This window comes from Nematolebias whitei, chromosome 12 (genome assembly GCF_014905685.2).
Source record: "Nematolebias whitei isolate Nwh7 chromosome 12, NemWhi1, whole genome shotgun sequence".
Lineage (NCBI taxonomy): Eukaryota > Metazoa > Chordata > Actinopteri > Cyprinodontiformes > Rivulidae > Nematolebias > Nematolebias whitei.
Genome location: NC_056509.1, coordinates 371668 through 390898, shown reverse-complemented (window position 1 = coordinate 390898; position 19231 = coordinate 371668). Strand labels below are relative to the sequence as shown.

The window sequence follows — 19231 nt, the reverse complement described above, 5'->3', positions numbered from 1 at the left end:
TCAGTCTGAGGTGCTGTATTCAGCTCAGACTGAAGAAGTCTCTCGGACGAGAGACGAAACGTTTCTACATTTTTTGTTGTTTTGCTTTGTTTTGGTTTTTTTTTTTTGAATGTCCAGAGGACCAGATTTAACTTTTTTAGATTTTTCTACCTGGATTATTGAGCATGCATCAGGATATTGTCGCCAACTGTTCGGTAAAAGGGAGCGCTCAGTAGATGCGAGGAGATGTCTACTGAATCAAGCCCGTCCCAAAGAACTCTCCTCACCATTTGTTGTATCAGCTCAACTCATCACACCAGAGAAATTCCGGTCCACAGTTAAGGTGCTTATTGACTCTGGGGCTGACACCGAATTTATTGACTATGATTTTGCTAAATCTACTGGAATAAAACTCTGTAAATCATCTCATGAACTTTCTGTGGTGGCTCTCGACAGCCATCCTCTGAACTCCTCCTCGTTGGTAACCGAACCTGTGGTTTTGTGTCTTAGTGGTAACCATAAAGAGAACATTACCTGTTTGGTTATAAATTCCCCCCAGGCTCCTATTGTGTTAGGAGCCACTTGGTTAGTTAAACACAACCCACATCTTGACTGGAGGAGGAAGGAGATTTTGGGGAGGTCAGAAGAGTGTTTGACCACATGTCTGTTTTATGCTGTGGTACCTGTCGAAGCCGTCGCCCACAATGAGAGTTATTACCCAGACATTTCAAGAGTTCCTAAGGAGTACCATGATTTAAAGGAGGTGTTCAATAAGACTAGGGCGATTTCACTGCCTCCACACCGCCCATACGACTGTGCAATAGATCTGCTTCCAGGTTCCACTCCTCCAAGAGGAGCTTTGTACTCTCTCTCTCTGTTCCTGAACAGCAATCCATGAGGGAGTACATCCAGGACTCGTTACGGTCTGGCAACATCCGATCATCTGCCTCACCTGCCGGTACGGGGTTTTTCTTTGTTAAGAAGAAAGATGGTTCTCTTAGTCCCTGCATCAATTTTAGGGGCCTAAATAAAATCACTGTCAAAAATAAGTACGCTCTACCACTCATGACTTCCGCTTTTGACACTCTGCAAGGAGCCAACATCTTTACTAAATTAGACCTTCGCAATGCTTATCACTTGGTCCATATCCGTGAAGGTGATGAGTGGAAAACAGCCTTTAATACTCCCTCTGGTCACTACGAGTACTTGGTCATGCCCTTTGGTTTGACCAACGCACCAGCTGTTTTCCAAACCTTAGTCAATGATGTGTTGAGAGACATGATAAACAAATTTGTATTTGTTTACCTTGATGACATTCTGATTTTTTCTAAAGACATTGATTCTCACCGCAAGCAAGTGAGAACTGTACTCACCAGGCTCCTTCAAAATGGCCTGTTTGTCAAGGCCGAGAAATGTGATTTTCATGTGTCAACTACGTCGTTTCTCGGTTTTATTGTTTCTCCCAACAAAATGGAGATGGATGCTAACAAGGTCTCGGCTGTGGTGGATTGGCCCACACCTAAGGACCACAAATGGCTTCAGCGGTTCTTGGGGTTTGCCAATTTTTACAGGCGTTTCATTAAAGGCTACAGCCAGAAGGCTAAGCCTCTTCACAAACTCACATCCACCAAGACTCGCTTTTACTGGTCCACCACAGCAGACACCGCTTTTAATGATCTCAAATCTTTGTTTGTTTCTGCTCCCATTCTCCAGGCCCCCAACCCCAATGAACCTTTTATACCATACCATACCATACCATACCATACCACTTTATTTAAAAAGCACTTAAAACAGCTACAAAGCCAACCGAAGTGCTGTACAGACAAAACAACTTGTAACACACCAAGCAAACTACAAAACGAGGTAAATCAGAATATAGACAAAAAACGATGCAAATAATGACGACAAACCAGTGTGGAACATACAGGATCAAAACACAGATCATCTTGTGTTGAAAGCTACTGAATAGTAGTGAGTTTTTAAACGGGACTTGAAAACCGAGAGGGAGGGGGCCTGTCTGACAAGCAGAGGTAACTCGTTCCAGAGTCTTGGTCCTGCTACAGAGAAGGCCCTGTCACCTCTGTGCTTAAGACGAGTTCCTCGAACTGTGAGGAGCAACTGGTCCGCTGACCTCAGGGAACGTGGTGGGACATGCGGTTGTAGCAAATCAGAGATATGGGGGGGGGGGGGTTGACACTGTTCAGTGATTTGTAGACATACATGAGTATTTTGAACTGGATTCGAAAGTGAACCGGTAACCAGTGCAGTGAGGCCAAAACTGGTGTAATGTGCTCTCTTTTGCCTGTACTGGTTTAAAATCGGGCTGCTGCATTCTGGACCAGTTGTAGTCGTGCAATGGAGGCTTGACTGATACCAAACAGGAGCAAATTGCAGTAATCAAGCCTAGATGTAATGAATGCATGTATTACTCTCTCCAGGTTCTTTTTGGACAATATGGGCTTCAGTTTAGACAGCCGCCTCAGTTGGAAGAAGCATGATGTTACAATCATGTTTACATGATTGTTAAGTTTCAGGGAAGGGTCCATTATCATGCCCAGATTAGTGACTCTTTGTTTTTCTGACAGGGTTAGAGTGGAAAGGTCGATGCAGTGGTTTGTGATCATGTCGTTGGGAGGGAACAACATGACTTCAGACTTCTTTTCATTGAAACTTAAGAAGTTTAAAGCCATCCAGTCCCTGATGTCAGCCAGGCAGTCGAGCAGCGGTTGAATAGGGCATGTACCATTGTGTCTTAGGGGGAAGTATATTTGACAGGCTGAGGCTGTCAGGCTTGACAGGCTAAATTTATGGTGGAGGTTGATGCCTCCAGTACTGGGGTGGGGACCGTTCTGAGTCAGCGCGGCCAGGAGGGACGTCTTCATCCTTGTGCTTTTTTTCCCGGAGTCTCTCCTCGGCCGAGCGCAACTACGATGTGGGAGATCGGGAGCTTCTTGCCGTTAAACTCGCCCTGGAGGAGTGGCGTCACTGGCTGGAGGGCTCCAGGTTCCCGTTCCAGGTGTGGACTGATCACAAGAACCTGGAGTACCTCAAGTCCGCTCGCCGCCTTAATCCTCGTCAGGCCAGGTGGGCACTGTTTTTCTCTCGTTTTAACTTCACCCTGTCATACCGACCTGGTCAGAAAAATGTTAAAGCTGATGCCCTGTCACGTGTTTTGGAGGAGGATAATTCCCCCTCTGCTCAGGAGGAGAGTTTTATCATCCCTGAGTGCTCGCCTGGCCATCACTCAGTTAGAGCAGGACCTGAGGAGCTCCAGCCGATCACGTCCTCGTCCTGCCAACTGTCCACAGAACCATTTGTATGTACCCACTAATATGGTCAAGAAGGTTTTAGATTTTTGTCACAACTCTTTGTTATTTTGTCACCCAGGTTTCACGAAAACTTTATCCCTTGTCAGAGCTCAATTTTGGTGGGAGACCATGTCCAGAGACGTCCGTGCCTATGTGTGATCATGTTCCCAGTCCAAGACCTCCAGACGCCCCCGTTCGGGGTTACTTCATCCTCTCCCTTGTCCATCACGTCCCTGGTCACACATAGGTATGGACTTAATAACCGGTCTCCCACCTTCCAATAATTTCACAGTCATTTTAACTATCATAGACCATTTTTTAAAAATGGTTCACCTAGTTCCTCTGCAGAAGTTACCCTCCTCCAAGGACCTAGCCCACATTATGGCTCGGGAGGTTTTTAGGCTCCATGGACTGCCATTGGACATTGTCTCCGATCGGGGGCCACAGTTTGTCTCCCACTTCTGGAAGGAGTTTTGTGACCTTCTGGATATTTCCATTAGTCTCTCCTCTGGCTTCCACCCCGAGTCTGATGGCCAGACGGAGAGGGCTAATCAACAGGTGGAAGGCAAACTGAGGCTCTTATGCCAAAAGGACCCTGAGAAATGGAGTTCATCACTGCCCTGGGTCGAACATGCCCTTAATTTTGTCCCCTCCTCAGCCACCGGTTTGTCCCCTTTTTTATGTTGTTTTTGGTTTCCAACCCCCTATTATATCAGTGTAGGAACATGAAGCTTCAGTTCCCTCAGCCCACATGGCTGCTCTTCGCTGTCAGAGAGTCTGGAGTAGGGCTAAACAGGCTCTTTTAAAATCTAGGGCAGCCTACACTAGGAATGCTGACCGCCACAGAACTCCTCAACCAGACTATACCGTGGGACAGAGAGTGTGGTTGTCCACTAAGGACCTCCCTCTTAAGGTCACGTCCCGCAAACTTGCCCCCCGCTTCATCGGACCCTTTCCCATCTCCAAAGTTATTAACCCTGTTTCTGTTCGCCTGTGATTGCCTAAGTCCTTTCGTGTTCACTCCACATTCCATGTCTCTTGTATCAAGCCAGTAATTTCCTCCCAGTACCACTCTCCTGTTTGCTCCTTCCCACCCGCCCGTCTGATTGACGACTCTCCCGCCTACACTGTTCGCTGACTCCTCCATTCTAGACGAAGGGGTCGGGGGCTCCAGTACCTTGTCGATTGGGAGGGATACAGACCGGAGGAGCGGTCCTGGGTTCCCTCCCGTCACATCCTGGACCGCAGTCTCACCTGGGACTTTCATCGCCTTCATCCCGAGCAACCTGGTGGAACGCCGGGAGGCGTTCCTTGAGGAGGGGTCTGTCACAAATCACGTCCCATAGATTATATTTTCTGTCACCCTGATCACTCTTTAAAGTTTGCTAAAGATCTTTTCTGTGAGTTTCATTTATTCTGTCCGCTCTGGTAATGTTTTATGTACGTGAGTTTTAGTTTGTCTTTTTTGCATGCTGGTTGAGAGTGATGTCACGGTTGTTTAGCTTTGTCTTCACTGCAGCCAGCAGCAGCTGATTGAACTCAACTGACTGCACCTGTCTCTCTCACCCTTTTAAAAGCTGCACTCTTTCTCCTCTTCGGTGCCCGGTAGTTGAAAACAGTTCTCTGCAAGTAAATACCTCACATTCTTGATCCTGCCTTGTTCCCCCATAGCCTTTCATGTTCCCTTGTCATAGTTTACCTGTCTCCTCGTTCCTGTTCTGCTCCTGGTTCCTGTCCTCCCCTCTTGGCTTGACCTCCCGGCTCCTGGACCCACGACTCACCTGGACATTGTCTCTCGCTCGCCCCTTTGGATTATTACATCTTCTGCTTTCGGTTCTTACCTTTGCCTGCACAACAACGCCTCCTTGTCTTCTCCTCCGGTACCTCCTGTCTTCTGCTCTCCAGTTTTGGACCCTGGCTTGTGTGACCACGTCTCTTCGCTCAATGGATTCACCACCCACCTGTCGCTGCGGCCGGCTGCAGCCCCTCACCGGACTAAGCCTCTCCTGCAGCAATCCAGATTAGTTTGGACCTCGTCAGTCTCCAGAACCCCCAAGCTCATCTGAGACGGTTAGTGGTCTTCCTCATTCTGACTTTTGCTCTCCATTATCTCTTGCACGACCACTAACCGATCTCTGTCTCATAGACTCATTCCTGATCCAGAACCAGTACCAGAACCGGTCCAATCTGCTATACTTCACATTGAAAATAAATATAGTTTAATTTTGACTTTGTGTGTGTGATTTTGGTCCAACCGTTAGGTGGTTCATTACACAGGGAGTATACAGCCAGTTATGAATCTTAGCACACAGTGATAGCATCCAACATCTGCAAGGTGCTTGCAAAAGCATACATGTAAATAATGTCATCGTAGTCAATGGAGGGAAGGAAAGAAGCAGTTACAAGGTGTTTCCTAGTGTTCAGATTTAGAAAGGATCTATTTCTAAAAAAGAAACACAGTTACACTTTCAATTTCTTCACCAAGTTTTTGGCATGAGGTTTAAAAGAGAAATGCAAATTGACCAAAATACCAAAGTATTTAAAGAATTGACAAACTCAATACATAGTTCCCACATACGTGACTGGTATTGCGCAATACCGGGTTTTTCACCATTTGTTGAGGCTGATGGGAAGAAGATGTCTTACAGACAGACCAGAGCTCAGTATATTGATACTCTTGACCAAGAGCAAGATACAGGCATAAAATAGCTGCAGTCCCTATGAGGTGGAGAAAGAAATGATGTCAGACAAAACAGACAAGTTGTCACCGAGAAGTTACTTTGATAGTGTTAATTATTTAGTTAACACGAGGAGTGCCTACAACAGAGGAGCTTTGCAGCTTTAAATCCATGGATGCTTATAATCAATGACGGATTTGTGAAGGATGTCCAAACTCTTAATGTTAATAAAGTTCTGGTGACTGGCAGAGTAAGTAGTTACAATAATATACACGTACATGTCCCTTATAGCTACATCAGCTAAGCTGGTAAGCTGGACCGGCTGGTGACCTGGTGCAGCAGCAACAACCTGGAACTCAATGCCCAGAAGACAGTGGAGATGATTGTGGATTTCAGGAAAGCCACAGCCCCTCTGCCCCCCCCCCCCCCCAACCTGTAATGATACCCCCATCACCACTGCAAACTCTTATCGGTTCCTCGGCACCACCATCACCCAGGACCTCAAGTGGGAGCCGACCATCAGCTCCCTCATCAAGAAGGCCCAGCAGAGACTGTACTTCCTGCGACAGCTGAAGAAGGCCAAGCTGCCGGCCAAGCTGATGGTGCAGTTCTACACGGCCATCATCGAGTCCATCCTCAGCTCCTCCATCACGGTGTGGTACGCCGGAGCCACTGCCAGGGACAGACTGAGACTGCAGCGCGTTGTGCGCTCAGCTGAGAAGGTGATCGGCTGCAGCCTTCCATCCCTCCACGACCTGTACGTCTCCAGGACTGTGAGGCGAGCAGGTCGGATCACAGCTGACCCTGCTCACCCTGCACACGGACTGTTTGAACCACTCCCCTCAGGCAGGAGGCTTCGGTCCATTCGGACCAGAACCTCCCGCCATAAGAACAGTTTCTTCCCCTCTGCTGTTGGACTCCTGAACACTCATAATGCTACCTCATAACTTCTGCTTTGGTCACATTACATCTGTATTATAATTGAATACTCCATCTGTACTGTTTTCTAAGCTTTTTATTGTTTCTATTGTATGGGTGTACATATGGTTATGTTATGTTTTTAATTTTACTTTATTTGTGGGTGTACACAGGTCTTATGTCTTATGTAATGTTCAAATTTTTACTTCATTTTTACTTAATTTTTACTTTATTTTTACTTTATGTTACTTTATTACTATTCACACCTTATGTCGAAGCAAATTCCTAGTTTGTGAACCTCGTTCATTGACATGGCGATAATAAACTGATTCTGATTCTAATCTTTGCTGCATTAAAGATAGCTGATCTTTAATGCAGCAAAGATTAGCTTAGCTGATGTAACTTGTGTTACAGTAAAGATCTACTTGATGTAGCTTGTGCCACGTAAATATCACTGATTATTTCTCACATTACTACATTATTTATTTTACCTATGACTGACTTTCATACTTAAATTTGTGGCAACAAAATAAATCATTTGTAATTATTTCTCATAGTATTTAACGTGCTACAGTAAATGTCACTGTCACTATTTATTTTCCACTATGACTGCTTTTGTTAATAAAGTTAGTGGTGAAAAGTTACAGTTTGGTAACTCCTTTTAATTCATTGGTTAAATGATTTAAAACCCTGCAACAAGAACAGATTTTAATAGTTTCCTCCTGTGTTGTGTTTCTGTGTGAGGTTCTCCCAGAAGATGAAACTCCACTTGGTCCAGAAGTTGTGCAGTCGTGCACCACAGCAACAAATGAGTGAAAACATCATTTATATAAACGAATCTGCTTTTGAAGAACATGTGTGGTTGTGAAACATGCGTTCCTAAATGTACTTGTGCTTACCTTTAGTTTGAATAAAACAGTTGCACCAAGTTTCACCTTCTTTGTTTCAATAATGAAGATCCTCTGTTTAATCTCCAGTACTGAGAAACAGTTTCATTGTAATGTCGCCTCTACTGGACATTATTCTACTGCACATAAATAAAACCTGGCTGTAGTGATTGTTCTTTGGCAACTTACCAGTTTAGTGTTTTATTGACATGTACAAAACATAAAAACATGCATGTTTAGTACTATTGCTAGACTAAATAAAAGTTCCATTTCTGTTGAACCATGTATCCCTACAACTATAAGTAGTGATGACTTCATGAGATTCTTTATAAATAAAATTATTTCAATTAGAGAGAAAAATCAAACCATCCTTTCTTCTACTATCTCTAGTATCTTTTTTTTTTGTATTGAACGCTTTTTGAATACTATCTCTAGTCCCCTGTCAAATGAGGCAACTTTAAAAATTTCACTAGAGCCTGATTTATGTTTGGACAGTTTTTGTCCTGTTGAGCTCTTTGAATTGTCAAAAATAATAACCTCATCCAAACCATCCACATGCCTGCTAGATCCCATCCCAACCAGACTGTTTAAAGAGGTATTTACCCTAATTAATGTCCACATTTTGGATCTACTTAATTTGTTTTTAATTTTTCAATTCAGTTTATTTACATAGCGCCAAATCACAACAAAGTTGTCTCAGGGCACTTTACAGAAACATTCACATAAAAGCCAATTAGTAAAGTTCTCTATCTAAGGAATCCAGCAAACAAGTTTTGGATTTAATGAATGGTTATGTACCACAGAGCTTTAAGGTTGCTGTAATTAAACCTTTACTTAAGAAGTCTGACCTTGATTCAGAAATTCTGGCCAACTATAGATCTATATCTAATCTAACGTTCATCTCAAAAATTCTAGAGAAAATAGTTGCAGGTCAGTTGTGTGAACATCTACAAAGAAATAATCTGTTTGAAGAGTTTCAGTCAGGGTTTAGAGCTCATCATAGCACAGAAACAGCACTAGTAAAAGTAACTAATGATATTCTCATGGCCTCAGACAATGGACTTGTGTCTATACTGGTCCTGTTAGACCTCAGTGCTGCATTTGATACAGTTGATCACAATGTTTTACTACAGAGGCTTGAATATGATGTTGGGATTACAGGAACAGCTCTAAAATGGTTTAAATCATATCTATCTCATAGATTCCAGTTTGTAAATGTAAATAATAAATCTTCTTCATACACCAAAGTTAGTCATGGAGCTCCTCAGGGCTCAGTGCTTGGGCCAATACTCTTTACTTTATATATGCTTCCATTAGGTAAAGTTATTAAACAGCATGGGATAAATTTCCATTGTTATGATGATGACACACAATTATATTTGTCCATTAAACCCAATGAATCCAATCAGCTACTTAGACTACAAGCATGTCTTAAAGACATAAAAACCTGGATGATCCTTAATTTTCTCCTGTTGAACACAGACAAGACTGAGGTTTTGGTTTTTGGACTTGAGCACCTTAGGAATGAATGTTTCAGTCTTTCTCCCTCCTTAGATGCATTAATCTGTCCTCCAGCTCTAATGTAAAAATCTTGGTGTTATTTTTGATCAGGACATGTCTTTTATCCCCCACATTAAAAACGTTACTTGAACCTCCTTCTTCCACCTGCGTAATATCACTAACATTAGAAACATCTGATCTAAAGATGATGCAGAAAAACTGGTCCATGCATTTGTCACGTCTAGACTGGACTATTGCAATGGTTTATTATCTGGGTGTCCAAATACTTCTTTAAAACGTCTTCAGTTGATCCAACATGCTGCTGCTAGAGTCTTAACTGGAGTTACTGGGAGAGGTCATACCTCTCAAGTTTTAGCTTCTCTCCATTGGCTCCCTGTCAAATCCAGAATAGAATTCAAAATCTTACTTCTAACCTACAAAGCTCTCAACAACCTGGCTCCATCTTGTATTACAGATCTTAGGGGGCCGAGATGGTGTAGAGGCAGGGCAGCCGGCTTGGGACCCGAAAGTCCCAGGTTCAATCCCCAGTCACTGCACATCACGTGGCGTCTCTGGGCAGCACGTCTCATCCCCAAAATGTCCCCCAGGCGCTTTCAATAGCTGCCCATTGCACCGTGGTGGATGGGTTAAATGCAGAGACTAATTTCGCCATTGTATGGAAACATACAGTGCTGACATTGTGATGACATTATTATTATTATTATTGTTCCATATTTTCCTAACAGAGCACTTCACTCTCAGACTGCAGGTTTACTTGTGGTTCCTAGAATTTACAAAAACAGAATGGGAGGCAGATCTTTCAGTTAACAGGCTCCTCTCTTGTGGAACTAACTTCCAGTTTCTGTCCATGAGGCTGACACATTATCCAGTTTTAAAACTAGGCTTAAGACTTTCCTTTTTGATAAATCCTATAGTTAGGGTCGGCTTGGGTTTCCTGAGCTGTCCCTTAGTTATGCTGCTATAGACTTAGACTGCTGGAGGACAAACTGACCACAATTTTCACTCTGTTACTGTCTTTACTGACTCTGCTCAACCTGTTTTGTATTTGTAATTATTTTTTCTATCCTTAACATTTGTTTTTTTTTGTCTTTCAGATACACCTGGACCTATACCTGGACCTGGACCTATACCTGGACCTACCATTCTGTGTTCGTCTGTCTCTCCTTCCTGTCCTCTCAACCAGCCGGTCAAAGCAGATGGTCTCTTGTCCTGAGCTGGTTCTGCTGGAGGTTTCTTCCTGTTAAAATGGAGTTTTTCTTTCCACTGTCTCCACTGTGCTTGCTCTGGATGGGAGACTGCAACTAAGCCAAGATTCAACTTGTCTGCTGGATTCCTTAGATAGAGAACTTTACTAATTGGCTTTTATGTGAATGTTCCTGTAAAGTGCCCTGAGATAACTTTGTTGTGATTTGGCGCTTTATAAATAAACTGAATTGAATTGAATTGAATGTTGCTGTATGTTCCTCCTCCAGGAGGAGACTGACACAGTTCTAAGTCAAAGCCTATAGTTAGAAATTCAAAACAGTTGAAAGTGATACAAGATGAGAACTGTGGGTGATTTGATGTCTTTTAATGAAATGACTCCATGCAGCTGATCATAGAGGACTACAGAATAAATACCAGATCAACAACTCTTCAACAAGGACTGATGGAGACCAGTGGAGGTTCTGACTTTAAACACACTGGAACAGATTCCTCGTCATGTGGGACCACCAACCCCTCAGGATCCAAGACTGGACCCAGGTCTAGGATCTGAGAGTGGACCCAGGTCTAGGATCTAAGAGTGGACCCAGGTGTAGGATCTGAGACTGGACCCAGGTCTAGGATCTGAGAGTGGACCCAGGTCTAGGATCTGATCTGAGAGTGGACCCAGGTCTAGGATCCGAGAGTGGACCCATGTCTAGGATCTGAGACTGGACCCAGGTCTAGGATCCGAGACTGGACCCAGGTCTAGGATCCGAGACTGGACCCAGGTCTAGGATCCGACACTGGACCCAGGTCTAGGATCCAAGACTGGACCCAGGTCTAGGATCCGAGACTGGACCCAGGTCTAGGATCCGAGACTGGACCCAGGTCTAGGAGAGTCCTCACACTGGAGCTTTTCTTTGGTTCAAACTCGGCCCTTCACTCGTCTGTACTTAAAAAAAAAAAAAAGATTAGTAAACATTGTCATGTTGCATCACAAACTCTAAAATAAGACAATTAATACAGTTGCTAACATTTTTACTCATTCACAAAGTTATATGTTCAATTTTATATTGATTGCATTAATTTTTTTATCTTAGATTTCCTTGAATATGTTTGAATGATCGTGCCGGCTGCTTGTGTCTTTCCCTGCTGTTCCTCTGCTGCTGATGTTCTCAGAGTCAGGGTCTGTCAGCTCCAGTGCAGGAGACCAGTCTGTGCTGGACTTGTGTGCACGTCTTCCTGAAAAAACTAATAATTCAATAGAACAAATGTTGTAATACACAAAGATGAACTTGTGTTCTGGAATATTTTCAGTACAGATGCATCCACTGCTTTGTTCACACATGAGAGTAAAGAGGGACTCATTGTAAGGATGTTACTTTTCTGTGGCCCGGTGTGTCTGTTTCCCTCGTGCTCCTCATTAGTTCCATTGTTGCCACCTGTGTCTCGTCCCAGCTGTTTGTCATCATGTCTCGTCTTCTCCTTGTATTTAAGTCTCCCTATTCTGTCTTGTCCTTTGTCGGGTCATCTTCGTTGGGTACGCTTCCTTGAGTCTCCTGAGTCTCTCTTTGTCTTCCTGGTTCCTCGAGTTCCCCGTGTCTCCTGAGTTCCCCGTGCCTCCTTCCTTGTTTATGTAAGTTTTGCTGCCCCGTCAGCATATTTATTTTGTACTTTTTATTTATCATTAAAAACCTATTTTTGTATATCTGCCGAGTTGAGTCCCTGTTCTGCACTCTGGGTTCGCTCCGACCACAAATCCTAACACTCATAAAACAAACTGATAGTTCTCAATGTTGCAGTGTTCAAATATTATGTATATTAAGTACAATGTGTGTGTATGATGCATATACTGTACAGTATATACATCATACACAGTGTGTACTGTATAACACACATGTACTTATATTAATTATTGAAGATTTGTTTAGTAAATGTTTTAACTGATATTCACTCACATTTTAGTACAATTTTATCTTCATGTGTGTTTTTCTCCTTTTATTCACATCATTATTTTAAATGTGCTTTAATAACTCTGGTTTAATAACGGCTCATGTGTTGCTGTAATGTCATACTGACCCAGTCTAGAAAAAAAAAGATGTGTAAACTGTCTCAGTCAGATCTAACCATCTAAATAACGGTTTAAATAAAATAACATGCAGCCTCCTGACAACAAACGGGACCTGAACCAGAACTTTGTTGCTGTGAGTGTTACGGTGTCGAGGTTAGCATGTAGCATAGCATTCTAAGCTAACCACAGTAGTAGAGACGCTAAATCATGAGAAAAAAAAAAAACAGTTCCAACACACACAAAGTTATACTCTGACATTGTTCTGACATTGTCTCACAAAATGATTTATATAGAATTTTTTGTTTACCGGACAAAAAGTGATTGGAGCACGACGTCTTCGAGGGCAGATCCTTAGCCAGACTCAACGATGTTCTGAGGTGAGCTCCTCCATGGAGGTCCTTCACATTTCATTATTTTTGGGATTAAGTGAAAACTGTGCTTTGCCCAAATGTCTCCCCGGTTGTAACATCCTCTAACCAGCACGAAACAGCCAGTGCAATTTACTTAAAGAAAAAAAGAAAAAAAACTCAAAAAAATTAACTACCGGTAAACTGCACTGTATCTGTACCTGCTGCTAGAGGCAGCCTCCCAACATGGAGGACGTACCGGAAATGCCCCTGATGTTACGTCACATGGGAACTATGTATAGGGACACCATTTGGAGATAAAATAGAAGGAAGGACTGCTGGCACCGACTTCCTGTTTGAAAGCAACATCCTTTTGGTTTTATTAGCATTTAGCACAAGTTTGAGATGGAAAAAATCTGACTGGATGATGTCTAATGCAGACTGTAAAAGCTGGAAAACCTTAGCAACTGTTCTAGCTCGGCAATAAACAACTGTGTTGTCGACACAGAAATGCAAGGATGCATCAAGGATGATCTGACCTATTGTACATTACTTATGTAGATTGTAAAAAGGGTGGGGCCTAAGACTGAACCTTGTGGTACACCGTGGTAAACAGTTAGATAGTTGGAAGAAATGTTGTTATGTTTAACACATTGCCTCTGATCTGAGAAATAATTAGAGAACCAACCAATATTGTGATCTGAGAAACCAATTTCTGAGAGATTATGAAATAAGATGCCATGATCTACAGTATCAAAAGCTTTAGACAGGTCTAAATAAAGTGCAGCACAGTAGTCCTTAGCCTTCAGTGATAAAACAACATAAAAAAACAACTAAAAACCTTCAGCGAAGCAGTCATTGTGCTGTGTTGTTTCCTGAAACCAGACTGATGGGGAGATAAGATGTTAAAATAATCCAAATACTACTTGACTTGAGAGTTTATCAATTTTTCTAAAACCTTGGCAAGAATACAGAGTTTAGAGATTAGTCGATAGTTGTTCAGTATTATTGCTAGTATCACTCAGCCCACTGTTAATAGAAAGCAGCCATCAGGGCACTAATGACCAATTGTTAGACTAATGGTCCTCCTTTATCATATGAACAGCTAGTTCTGGATGTCAACAACAAACAGGTTAATCCACTGACATATGTCTCCAACTCAAGGCCCGTGGGCCAAATGTGGCCCTCATTGACATCTTATCTGGCCCTCAAGATGATATGTGAAATGTAAAATACTTCTATCTCTTGACCTTGTTGAGGAACTTGTGACCAAGAAAAGATGTTGGGTATCTGGTTTGAGGAAATGTAGTTTTCGAAATTGGCCCTTAGTTTGAAAAAGCTTTTAATTTTGGCCCCCGGTTGTAAGTGAGTTTGACACCCCTGCACTATGACAGGTGCTATTTATAAAACTGAGTTTATTGCAGCTCCTCAGACTGAAGAAGTCTTTTAGATAAAATAAAAAACGTTTCAACAAGTTTTAATTTTTTTAATTTTATTTTTAATATGTCCAGAGTACCTGACTTAACTTGTTAAATTTTTCTACCTGGATTATTGAGTTTGCATCAAGATATCAGAATATCAAGTTACTTCCAACCACCTGCTATTTTCTTTATTTTTACACTTAGTTTGGATGTTTTGCAATTTGTTCAGACGTGATGATTCTGATAAACACTGAACAAAGAGACGTGTTCTGCTGTTACTCACCATAGATAGAAGACAATCAGGGACTGCTTCCTCATTGTTGGGGTTCGAAACAGATCAAAGAATGAGTGCTTCCTCTTCAAAATGGTTTTCTCTTCAGTTTGATTAATCTGTGAAACATCAGAGCAAGTGTTTTTACAGTAAAAGTGAACACATCACAATGCTGTTTAAATAGTTTGCATGTTAAAATGATAGCTTGTTATCTCAAAACCTTTATTCAAAGTTATAACAGTTGCCACTGACTACAGCAGTGGTATCCAATACAGATGCTGTAGCACAGCACTATCCTACATGTTTAATATATTTCTCTGCTTCAGCACACCCGATTTGGATCAATGGGAGGTTAACAGACTTCTGCGGAATACAAAGATGTAATGCAACCATTGAATCAGATGCATTGAAGCAGGAAAACGAGTAAAATATGCAGGAAATGGCCCTTTAAGGACCAGCGGCCGCAAGATTTGTGTGGCTTTCCTACTGAAACAAGGCGTATGCTTAAATCAAGAAAAAAGAATACACACAAATAAATCCAGATGTATGCAACTGTGGGTACGCCCGAATACAATCAGACTTCCTTTTTCATCCCAATCAACGTGGAACTGTCAGGCTCTGCTGTACAAAGTGTTGAACCCAAGTGCAGGAGGACGACAGGACACTCGTGGAAAAATTCAAAAATATTTATTTTACAAAAAAAAACAAAGCTAAATCTGACGGGGCAGTGTAATCACAAGAAAAGCTGGACACGGGATTGAAGGCAGAAACACTCCATGAGGACAATCCCAAAACAAGACACTATGGAACTGGATATACACACACACACTGATTGGGACAACGACAGACATATGCGGTGATTAACGAGACAGAGGTGAGACAGGGTTAAGATATTTTAATCTAGACTGGTCCTATGGTTTTGAGCTGCTCAGAGACGGGGTTATAATGAAATTATGACCCGGTTCTGACTGGGTTAAACTGGGCCAGCAAACTCTTAAGAGAGTCTCCCTGGGATTTCAATATCAGTCAAATAGTTTAATCTGCTTGCCACATCACGTAGAAAGGCTTTGAAGCACCGTCTCATATTTCCTAACACGTCAGTCCACATAAGACCACACTTAGCCACGCCCCCTCATACACTGATAGGCTGAGCTCCCCTTCTGTGGCAGGAGGAGTCATAGGACCCCATAAATTAGTAATGACACGGGACTTCGAGGCTCTTCTTCCGGGTCTGTGAACGCGTCACAGACTCTAGACTCCAGCACTGTGAATTGTAATCTTTTCCTGCCTTTATCTAATATAATTGATAAAACTTAATTGATGTTTCCTTGATTTATTGATTATTATAGTGCCACTTCTGAGGGAGGTTCGAGCCGGGGGTAAAGACGTGGGCTGGCGGGGGTTTCCGGATCCAGTGGTCCGTGGCCAGCTCTCGTCTTTAACAGTTGGTGCATTGTTCTGGTCTTCCGTTTTAGAAGTGGTAGCTCAATTTTTATTATTATTTAGAGGTAATACAGTGGCAGGTGAACGGAGTTAGAGCAGACTGAACAAGCCGGCTATTATCTTCTCATAAGGTAAGAAGACCTGTTATATCGAATTTCTGCATGTCCCATAAGGACGGTCAGGCTGCTCTGTTTTCGGTCCAGTGTATGCAGTAGAGGATGACATTTTTTCGGGAGTACTGCCGGTCACGTGAATCCGGCCGGATTCCGGCGGGACCGGAGTCAAATTTATTATAACTCCCGTTATCGGGACCGGACAGGACGAAAACTTAACGAGAGCAGACGGGAGCGGGAGCCAACATAAGACAAAAAAAGAAATAGGCAAAAAAAAATATATAATAAATTTCAGACAGGCGGCTGCGCCAACAGCTTCCGGCGCCTTTTCCAGCCGCTACTTCCGCCCACCTTTTCCAACCTCTTTGTTTACTGTATCAACCAACATCATGGAGGGAGCATACGCCAGCGGAGAAACCGAGAGGGTAAAAAATATTTTGCAATGCAAAGTTAGGAATAATGACGCATCTGTTAGGTTAACAGAACTGTCAGGGAAGGCGCTAATAGTTCAGAACTTTATGAGAGTCGAGTGTGACGGTGTGAAGATGCTCTACGCTGCTTGCAAAACATGTTCAGTTATAATAAAGTATGTCACTGACTCGGGGACGAGTGGTCTGAAGAGGCACACTTGCAAGGCTAATTTCGGAACGAATCAGCCAAGAATTTCTTCATTCATTAAACGAAAAGTACCATCGGGAGTCAAGTCTCGTATGACCAACAAAATAGCCCGCATGTGCGGCGTAGATTTGAGACCATTTGCTGTAGTAGATGGGAAAGGTTTCATCGACGTCATACAGGAGGCAATCGACATTGGAGCAAAGTATGGAAACAAGGCTGAGGCACAAGACATACTGCCATGTGGACGCACGGTCTCCCGTCATGTTCAAGGAGAATATGATAAAATTTAAAAAATGGTCATGGAAGAGCTCCATCAGGTATGTCTGTCACGCTGCACTATTTTTTAATACAGTACAAACATTTTACCTTGACATCATGCAGTAGTCTATAATTATAGATTTCCTAACACTAAATCTGTTTTTTCTCCTCCTTTTAAACTGCTTAATCTCTCAACTATAAATTAGTCATCTGTTTTACATGCAATATACTTTGAGAGCTAATAACAATATACGTAATTCCTTTGGTGCAGATTAGAGACCATGCAATCACGACAGACCTTTGGACAGAGGAGAGGACAAACAGACACTACATCACCGTTACAGTCCATTAAATCTTGGATGGGAAGATGGTGAACCGTATTCTGGCCACAAGGGAGATGGAGGGTGTCAAATCTAATGAACACATCAGAGGGACTGTGGAGAAAATCCTTCAGGTATCTCACACTCAAATGAGATAATTATCTTTATTTACATGGCATATTAGCTTTGTAGAGGTCTAGTATAGAGCTGTATGAATGGGTAAATGAGGCACAGATTGTAGTGTAAAGCGCTTTGAGTGTCTTGAAATAAGACAGAAAGGTGCTATATAAGTACAGTCCATATGCAATAAATATTGCCAATTAATTCGTAAAATTGGGAACAGTATGAGAACATGGTGCAGCAATAACAAGAACATGTCACAGAAGGAACAATAGAAAAGACAAATATATATATTTTTCATTCAACCTTTACAGGCTAACCTCATTGAGTCACGAGGACTCGTTTTCAAGAGACCTGTTCCAATCCAGACAGACAGAACATATAAAGTACAGACAACAATAACAGTGAACAACAATAACGATAAACTACAGTAAAAATGCAGTTAAAATAAAAGTAGTGTCTAAAACAATAAATCAGGGTGTCATAAAAAATGTAAAATACTAAAAACAAGAATATATTTGCTTTGAGATTTCTATTGACATTAAGAAATGTTTAAAACCCCTCACAATAAATTAAGGTGGACAACTTCAGTTCCTGCTGAAAGGTGTTCCAGGTTGCAGGAGCAGACTAACCTGGAATATAAATCAGTGCATCAGTAAGCGTGTGTCACGGTCCTTCGCTGTACATCAGTCTGTGCCGTGGTAGGCAGCAATTTAGGCAGATTACCATAGTATTTTACCTTAATTGCAGATGGACTTTTCCTTCATTTGATACACAACACATGTGTAATATGTGGAATATGTTTTGTCCTATTGTAGTACTATAAATTTATTGAAAAGTGCTTCGTACAATTACATGACTGTTGATCAATCTGTTTAATGATTATCATATGTCTGGTCTTCTTATTTGCTAAGTTTTTGGTTTGTCTTTGTTTTGTTTTTTTACCTAACAGGAATTTGGCATCCTGAGCAAGCACACTGTGTTTGTGACAGATAATGGCTCAAACATGATCGCTGTTTTCAAGGATTATGTGCGGCTCTCCATAATATCAACTTGATCTTAAAACACGTATTTGACCACTTGGATGAGGACAACCCAGTACACAGCAGCGTCATCAAGCTGTTTAAGGACGCAAAGACCCTAGTCACACATTTCAAAAGGGCAGGGTAAGATACATAAAATCTTGTAATCTCTGCCTGGTGAGGCTGCTTAAATAATCATAAAATATGATAAGTGAAATAAATAAAGAAAAATTGAGGTACTGTAATTTATAACTGCAAAGGTCACATTTTCTTGACTTAGTTTCAGTTGTAAAGCTCTTCTTTTTAATAAAATATTTTTTCCAAAAGAAAGGCCAACAAATTGCAATTTTTATAGTCCCTGTAACCCTATTTTGACTTGTGCACGGTCTTCTTTCAATTTTAGGTTACAAAAAGCACTGGACCAGTCACTGAAGCAGGCTGTGGAGACGAGGTGGAACACCAGACTTGCCATGCTCCAGTCAATAAATGATGCTCTCAAGTCTGGTAAGCTGCACGACATCCTGCTTCGCAGAAGCGAGCTCCGTTACCTCAACAACATAGACTGTGACCTTCTTGAGGACGTCATCCAGCTCCTGAAACCTTTTGATGAGGCTACCAGGCACCTCTCCATCCATCAGGCACCTACTCTTCACCTCGTCCTCCCAACCAAGGCAACCCTGCTGCAGGGTTTGTTGATCCAGGATGGAGATAGTGCAATTGTGAAAGAGGTAATTTAATACTTTGTTTATTT

At 42.2% G+C, this 19231-nt stretch overlaps 1 protein-coding gene across 1 annotated transcript in view; it reads right to left on the bottom strand.

Moving 5' to 3' along the window:
- Nucleotides 1-19231, bottom strand: part of si:dkey-119m7.4 (uncharacterized protein LOC560629 homolog) — a 288631-nt gene that overhangs the window by 113261 nt on the left and 156139 nt on the right. The window contains exon 6 of the mRNA XM_037686046.1: nt 14599-14705. Within this exon, the coding sequence (XP_037541974.1) occupies nt 14599-14705 (107 nt within the window). The remainder of the gene's footprint in view (nt 1-14598; nt 14706-19231) is intronic.